At 37.2% G+C, this 8,378-nt stretch overlaps 1 protein-coding gene across 1 annotated transcript; it reads left to right on the forward strand.

Annotated features, from left to right (window-relative positions):
* Positions 1–1,481: 1,481 nt before the first annotated feature.
* On the forward strand, positions 1,482–7,879 carry LOC149610485 (protein GDAP2 homolog). Its single transcript, XM_089859712.1, has 11 exons — positions 1,482–1,638; positions 1,913–2,145; positions 2,224–2,363; positions 2,428–2,496; positions 3,581–3,665; positions 4,014–4,102; positions 4,173–4,427; positions 5,031–5,217; positions 6,043–6,391; positions 6,474–6,617; positions 7,556–7,879. The coding sequence occupies exons 2-11, from the start codon at positions 1,940–1,942 to the stop codon at positions 7,622–7,624; spliced, it is 1,593 nt and encodes a 530-aa protein (XP_089715838.1). The 5' UTR covers positions 1,482–1,638; positions 1,913–1,939; the 3' UTR covers positions 7,625–7,879.
* Positions 7,880–8,378: the final 499 nt, after the last annotated feature.

The following is an 8,378-nucleotide window of genomic DNA, read 5'->3' on the forward strand; positions in this document are numbered from 1 at the left end:
TCTGAAACCGCCACTAGAGGGCCAACCGTTGGTGTGTTATCAAGAATATTCACTTTCGCCGAGTGAAGAATTTGGTTACCCCGATACTTCTAGTCTCATCTCACTTCTGGTATTTTCCAATACGCTCAGTGACTAGATAAAGATAAAGTTACTCTAGAACTTCGAGTTATGTACTTCGTCGGGAAGTATAGTTTTGATGGAAAAATATATATATTTATTTATGCCAAATTCCTGACGGCCATGCCATTGAGCCCGGGAAAATATTTCAAAGGTTGTTTTGTTAAAGATATTAGCAGATTGGGAATGGGCTCTGTTGCCGCTGTCAGTGTCAGACTCAGCTGTATAGTTTCAACTCCTAGTTTAACCTTCCATATATTTTTTCCCAATCATACCCTTCTATCTCGAATCCAATAGAAAGCATAGAGTACATGAAGATACAAGCGTGGTATTAACTGTTTGTCAGGGCCCTTTGAAAACACATTTCCAAACAAAAATACAGAGGGATGTTAGGCCTAACCACCTTGACCTCGGTCTTTGCACAATTAACTTAAGTATAGTTTCGTGGTAGTCACGGGCAAATTAATGTACAATAATTATCACACAATTATAGTTTTATAAATGATAGTTATTTAATCATAAAAACAAAGGCTTTGATCATTTTTTCACAAGCGGCTTTGAATAAATAAAGGAACTATATTTCGCTGTGATCTATAAATGCAAAATGACCCTTAACGAATTCTTGCAGCATGGCAAAATTGCAGTTGCTTGCAAGTATCAATAAATATTAAATTTGATTTTGACAGTTGTTATAACAATAACACAAAATTAGAGATAATTAAGATGTAAATAACATCGCTATTATACGGCCGTGACACTCCATATTATCTACCGGTAAAAGATGATAATACATTAGAGAGTTTAAGCATCCCCTATACGCGTACGTGTAGCCACCTTTGACAATGCATTGGTCTAATGCACTGTGGAAGGTAGCTACACGTACGCGTTTAGGGGATGCTTAAACTCTCTAATAGAGAGTTTAAGCATCCCCTATACGCGTACGTGTAGCCACCTTTGACAATGCATTGGTCTAATGCACTGTGGAAGGTAGCTACACGTACGCGTTTAGGGGATGCTTAAACTCTCTATTGAGAGGCTGGGATTTGCCGCTTCCTTATTGTTTGACTTTTCCCGCCTTTTTCTTGTAAAGAGTTCCATATCGGAAACGCGGGGCTGATAGTGACCTCTAGGAGATTACCATTATTACAATTTTGCTAATCCCTAACTTTCTTAATACTTTCCAGATTAAAAAAAACTTTGACAGAGACAATCATCGATTACGTTTTATTTATTAGAAACTATTATCTCATTTATAAACCTAGAAACAATATTTAATTATAACAATAAACGATAAAAATAAATCAACCGGAAGGTGTCACTAGCCAATTTCCGACCCCACAAAACGTCATAAATTTCCATAATTATCTTTTGACGCAATCCGGAAGTTCAAAGTCCCTTTAAAAAATTGGCCCAGAAGCCTCTAGAAGGCGTAAATCCACGTGACTTTAAGTTTTTGATGCAACTTTCATTTCATTGAGTTCGTTTTAATTTGTTTAATTGTTTGTAATACGATATTGACAGGTAATTTCGATTTTTAATTGATGTTATTAACTAAATTCCTTACGAAGCCAAGTCTTAGGTAACCTTAAGTATGAAGTTATGAAACGAAATATTTTTTAATTTTCTGTGTATCATGATCGTCATGGTACTGTACTTGATTTAAACTAGTTCTAAACCAAAACAACTGCAATTACTAACTAGTAGTAGCGCGAGCAGTCCTAATTCCACCCTTTATGCCAGTTAAATTGTGTCATTGTTTGCATTTGAACTTGTTTACCATCTTCATTACCTCCAGGTTTTGTTTTAATAAATGAATTAAAACATGAATGATTACTTTGAACCAAACACCGAAAGGGATATCCTCGATACTCCCGCAAATATCGTAGATATTTCCCAACTAATTAACTGGTCTCAATCATCGGAGGTTGCCATTCAACCAGAAACTAAGCACCTTCAACACCAAACGAAATTACACAGTGAAAGTCCGTTTCCGTTTAATAGTAAACTTAATGACAAACTATATTTATGGTAAATTACTAAATTTATTTGTCTTTTAAGGGTATTTTGAGATTAATTATCGTTAATCGCTATTAATTTGTTATGTAGGAACGGGGATATTACCAGTTTAAGGGTTCAGGCAATTGTTAATTCGACAAACGAGTCTTTGAGTGATAAAAATGAATTAACGACTAAAATTACGAGAATAGGGGGATTGCAATTAAAAGAAGATCTTGAGAGGTTAAAAGGTATTAGATTGAGTTTATCCACGTTGAAATTAAGGGTTGATTTAGTAATTAAAATTTACTAAAGGTTGCAGGACTGGTGATGCAAAAATTACTAAAGGCTATTTATTGCCGGCTAGATATGTGATTCATACTGGTATTATGATAAATTAATGTTATGTTTAAAGATAGGGTTCATACAGGTCAGAAATTATCAGGTGCAACTTGAGTCTTATATTGGAAATAATAGCAATCTTAATTAATTTTAAGTTAATTTTAAATTATTTATCGATCCCAAGATTGCATCTTTTCATTATGAATGTATAAAGAGCAGTATTGCCTTAAAAAGTTCAGGTTAAAGGAAAAGTTCAGGTAACGTAACATTATACCTTAAGAGAATGGCCTTTTTCTAAATATAAAAGGAAAAATATCAAAAGAAAAAATAAATGATCCGAGTCTTATTACAAAATAATTAGCATTTAATTAGTCTTAAAAACAATCAAGGACTACTGCACCATCCGCCATTGGTTTAGTGACGTCTGCTAAATCGAACCACTTACTCCTACGTGATTGGTTGAATTCTCTCAGGTTGAGAGAGGTAAGTGGTTCGGTTTAGTGGCGTCTGCTAAATCGAACCACTTACTCCTACGTGATTGGTTGAATTCTCATAGGCTGAGAGAGGTAAGGGGTAAGTGGTTCGGTTTAGTGACGTCTGCTAAATCGAACCACTTACTCCTACGTGATTGGTTGAATTCTCATAGGCTGAGAGAGGTAAGGGGTAAGTGGTTCGGTTTAGTGACGTCTGCTAAATCGAACCACTTACTCCTACGTGATTGGTTGAATTCTCTCAGGTTGAGAGAGGTAAGTGGTTCGGTTTAGTGGCGTCTGCTAAATCGAACCACTTACTCCTACGTGATTGGTTGAATTCTCACAGGCTGAGAGAGGTAAGGGGTAAGTGGTTCGGTTTAGCAGACGCCACTAAACCAATGGCGGATGGCGCAGTAGTCCTTGATTGTTTTTAAGACTAATTAAATGCTAAGATCATTTATTTTTTTCCATATTTTATTTTTCCCTTTATTGTTTAGAAAAAGGCTGTTCTTTTAAGGTACTATAATGTTATGTTACCTGATCTTTTCCTTTAATGAAGAAAAGAAAAATTGGTTTTCTGAGTCATGTATGAACCCTACAACTGTATTCTAAGCTAACTTTAATCAATCAAATTTGAATATAAAATTGCATAGTGGGTCCTAAATTTAACACAAAATACCAAACTGCGGCTGAAAGTGCTCTTCATTCTTGTTACTATAGAACCTTCGCCACTGTTAAGTACGAGATTTTAACTTTAAAGGGGCTGTAAAGAAGGCACGGGCGGGTGGGTAAAAATTATTTGAAATGCGTCAGAGGCACGTGACCGAAGAGAGGCGTGGTTCAAAGAAGTGTTCGTAGTTCGTATTATTTCGAAAATTACCACTTCATGGAATTGGCGCTGCAATCTCTCGAAAAACAAGGACTAGATGTTAACTAGTCCCACTCCATGAGGAGGCTTTGTATCTTGGCATCACTTGATGTCTGTGACGTATTTCAAATAATTTTTACCCACCCGCCGATGCCTTCTTTGCAGTCCCTTTAATTTATCAAAATTTTAATACTTAATTATTACAAAACCAATTTTAGGGAGTACAAAATTCGAACTCTCGCTCTTCCGGCAATTAATTCTCTAAGACGAGGTTATCCTTCCCACGAAGGAGCTCACATAGCTCTCAGTAAAATTAATTTAAAACCTCTATTTAATTCGGAATTAAAATATATCTAACTATTAATAACATATTTAAGGAACAATCCGAAGGTTTCTTGAAAAAAGTCACGAAGAAATTGAGGCCATTGTCTTAGTTTTGGAACCTGTCGATTTTGGTATCTACGAACTATTACTACCCCTTTATTTCCCGAGAAGTCTTCAAGAAGAAGAATACGCTCTCTATTACCTTCCAAAAACTATCGGAGGACCCGATGGAGAACCCATTATTCCCGAAAGAAATATTAGAATATCTGATAAACCACTTTTTCCTAAAAGTCACCACCCGATAACGAGTAAGAGCATAAGAAAATAATATATAGCTCCCTATAAGTATACGCCATGTAAACAGCATTTTCTTCCATTGAAATTTGTAAAAAATTTCTAACGCCACCTATTAAGAGTTTTGGGCGTTAAAAAAGATGAAATATTTTTTTTAGAAAATTTTCAAATTATATATTGCAATTAAACAGTTAAAGGTCTAGAAGTTATTATTATGATAATTAAAACTGATTAAGTACATGTCAAAATTATCATAATAAATTAATAGATGGCGCCAGATTTTGACGAAAGAGCGCCTATACGAGGTAAGGAGTATCTTGAATCTCTAGGGGCGCGGCGATATTTCCCCGGCCCATGCTTTTCTGCTTTTCGCGGACACCTTAGGTGACGGCGGTGGTTTCGCCCCCCCCCCTTTTACTCGTAGTACCAAAACTTCTCCCACGGGGCGTAAAAGCGTAAGCGCGCCAAATTTGGGAGCAAATGCTGTAGTAAGAAAGTGTACTACGTTTCAGACTTATAGGGAGCTATATATTATTTTCTTATGGTAAGAGTAAGAAATAGAGTTCGTGTTGCCCCCGATGAAACTGATGATTATTTTGTTTAAAAATGGATATCAGGCGATTCGTCGGAAGAAGGAGTTGATTTAGCGGCGGAATTTGATTCCTCAGTTTGCTTGGGTAAAACGTCCTTTGCGCGAATGCACGGGGATGTTGATAAAAAACGAAGAGAAGCCAAAAGACAACAGAGTTTGGGTATTAAAGTTGAGAGTGACGCGTTGACGCTTGAAGTTCAAAGGAAGAATAAGTAAATATTTAATTTTACTTTACAGTATCAGGGTTCATACAAACCTGGAAAACCTGGAAATAATCAGGGAAATAAATAGTTGACAAAAACCTCAGGGAAAACTCAGGGAAATTTATTATTTTTAGTAAAATTCAGGGAAATATGCGTCAAACAGGGGGCCGAGTAATTGAGCAAAATGTTCGTGAACATACCCTCCATAGGATTAACATTACACTATACTTTGGAGGCTCATAACTCTGGTTCTACTAGAGATACGGGGATGCCCTTTGATTATGTTATAGTCCTCTTTATCCCCCATCTAACTATACTAAAAACGTACGGCTACGACAAACAGGGGCCGAGTAATTAAGCAAAATGTTCGTGAATATTCCCTCCATAGGATTAACATTACACTACACTTTGGAGGCTCGTAACTCTGGTTCTACTAGAGATACGGGGATGTCCTTTGAGTATGTTATGGTCCTCTTTATCCCCCATCTAACCATACTAAAAACGTACGGCTACGACAAACAGGGGCCGAGTAATTGAGCAAAATGTTCGTGAACATACCCTCCATAGGATTAACATTACACTAATCTTTGGGGGCTCGTAACTCTGGTTCTAATTGAGATACGGGGATTTCCTTTGAGTATGTTATAGTCCTATTTGCCCCCCCCCTCCTTCGTTAACATTTGCTCCATAGGATACTCCATATACGGGAAAAACCTGGAAAATTCAGGGAAGTATATGGGGAAAAACCTGGAAATCTCAGGGAAATTTGTTTTCCAAAAGTTGTATGAACCCTGTTTCTTCTGTATAAATCGAAATTTTGTTATCATTACTTAGATATGAAAGATTATTACGTAAAGCTCGAACGGAGGATCTGAGGTCAATTGCTGGGATGAGATTTTTGTATCCGAGTGGAGATGACCGTATGGGTCATCCCATTGTCGTTTTTGCGGGGTTTAGGTGCTCATTTACTCAGTTAGATATTGAAAAAGCCATAATGTACTTGGTGCATACTATGGATCCGATTGTGCAGAGAGAATATTCCATAGTTTATTTTCACACTTTAACGACTCCCGAAAATCACCCCTCCATGCAATTCTTGCAACAAATATACAATATTTTGGACTATAAATATAAGAAGAATTTACGCAATTTTTATATCGTCCATCCAACTTTTTGGACAAGAGTAAGTATGATTGGTCGTCGGTTTCGAGAATTGTTCTTCGAAGACTCGTAGTAAGTAACGTGTTTAATTGAACGTGTTACAGGTATTAACTTGGTGGTTCACTACTTTTACTACATCTGGTTTGAAAAATAAAGTTCATTCTTTAGGTGGAGTAGAGTACCTGTATAGTGCCATCTCTCCCGATCAACTAGATCTTCCACCTGAAATTTTGGATTATGATATGAAGGTATGATCAATTGATCATTGAGTGAGGGTTTGTCACTTTGGGACATGGTTTAGGACAATGGGTTAAAGTGTATTTGAGATACCATTACAAGTTCGCGCTAGTTTAGACTGAAGTAAGGGGCATTTGCCGAGGGCGAGTTTTTTGACAGATTAGGTTGTTCTGGGGCAGTGGGCGGCCATGTTTGGTACCGTTTTGGTTTTATGGGCGGCCATGTTTGGTACCGCTTTGGTTCTATGGGCGGCCATGTTTGGAACCCTTTTGGTTCTATGGGCGGCCATGTTTGGAACCCTTTTGGTTCTATGGGCGGCCATGTTTGGAACTGCTTTGGTTCTATGGGCGGCCGTGTTTGGAACTGCTTTGGTCCTATGGGCGGCCGTGTTCGGTACCGCTTTGCTTCTATCGGCAAATAGCATGGGTTCCGTCACACTAAGGCTTCTATAAGTTTTGTTATTTTGAAAATCGATAATATTTCAAAAACAGAAAATAAAACAGGGCAACAGCCCTCTGATGACGTCATAAATGAAGGCAGTGTAGACTGTGCGACTTCACCATAAGGGCGACGTCATAGCCGTGTTGTGTTATTTAAAATGACAGCCAAAGATTATAAAACCGCTAATTTTAAAGTAAAAATTTCTAAAAACACATACACATAATTTTTCTGCGACGCATACATTTTAGACGCGAAGCTTCAAGGTTTACTTGTTTATTTTACGATGTATAAAAGGACCCCACTTTACACGACATATTTGTATATATCCTGCAATGCACTAATACCGAAGGCAAAGCCAAACTTTAGGGGAAAAATGCCCATACATTTCCTATGAGCGCCTGTAGAAATGTTAAACCGCAATGCACTGATGCTTAGAGGAGGCGCATTGGAGAAAATTTTACTGTCTTAACAGAGAGAGAGAGAGTAAAATTTAATTTTGACGTTTTAGGTGAATGGTGTGCGTTACTGCGCGGCTGCTAGATTGCCAAATTCCATGTCAAATACTCCGGCCTTATAGATAAGCTAAAATGAAACAAGTCATTGAATTGACAAATAAAATCCAAACCTCATAATATGAAAACAGGTAGTAATGCAAACAATTAAAATAATTTTTCCCCCATTATCGTTTGTTAATGCTGTGATTCTCTATTTTTGCTAAGAAATTAATTATTGATGTTACCCCCTCGTTTCTAGTTTATACAAATTAAAATTAAATCACCTTTTCTGTTTGAATTAAATGTGACCATTGAATAAAAGTATTTTTAACTAAGTACCTACTCTTTAGTCAAATAATTTCACCCATTATGTGGAAGAAAGGTATTTTATTTATAACAGAAGTGAGATGAGACCAGAAGTACTGAGCTAACCCAAATTCTTAATTCACTCGGCGAAAGTGAATATTCTTGATAACACACGAACGGTTGGCCCTCTGGTAGCGGTTTCTGAATTTTCCCTCCAAAACGTGAGACGCTCGCGGCGGTAGACGACCGAACTAGATTCAAGCACCCGCCGCTTTAGGTTGAGGGGGAGGGGGTAGGAAATGTTTTTGGAACTCGACCAATTTTTTTCTCTCTAGTGTAGGCGCGTGGGAAGCGGTGGCATAAAATCCTCAAATTTGTTCACTAATGCCCGTATCTACTATCAATGCTAGAGCCCTTCACTTCTTGTCTCATCTCACTTCTGTTTATAATCATGAGTAGATAAAAACTGGAAGTGCCCAGGCTTATAAAATTTTATTAAACTTAGTTTATTCCATGTGGCAATTTACATAT

The sequence above is a fragment of the Phalangium opilio genome, unplaced genomic scaffold, assembly GCF_054372755.1.
Source record: "Phalangium opilio isolate 3A_F unplaced genomic scaffold, DU_Popi_V2 ptg000329l_1, whole genome shotgun sequence".
Lineage (NCBI taxonomy): Eukaryota > Metazoa > Arthropoda > Arachnida > Opiliones > Phalangiidae > Phalangium > Phalangium opilio.

Coding starts and splice junctions, on each gene's coding strand:
- LOC149610485 (XM_089859712.1), top strand. CDS start 1,940: ATGAATGATTACTTTGAACCAAACACCGAAAGGGATATCCTCGATACT. Junction 4,103..4,172: donor AGGAGCTCACATAGCTCTCA/GTAAAATTAATT, acceptor AACATATTTAAG/GAACAATCCGAAGGTTTCTT. Junction 5,218..6,042: donor GAAGTTCAAAGGAAGAATAA/GTAAATATTTAA, acceptor ATCATTACTTAG/ATATGAAAGATTATTACGTA.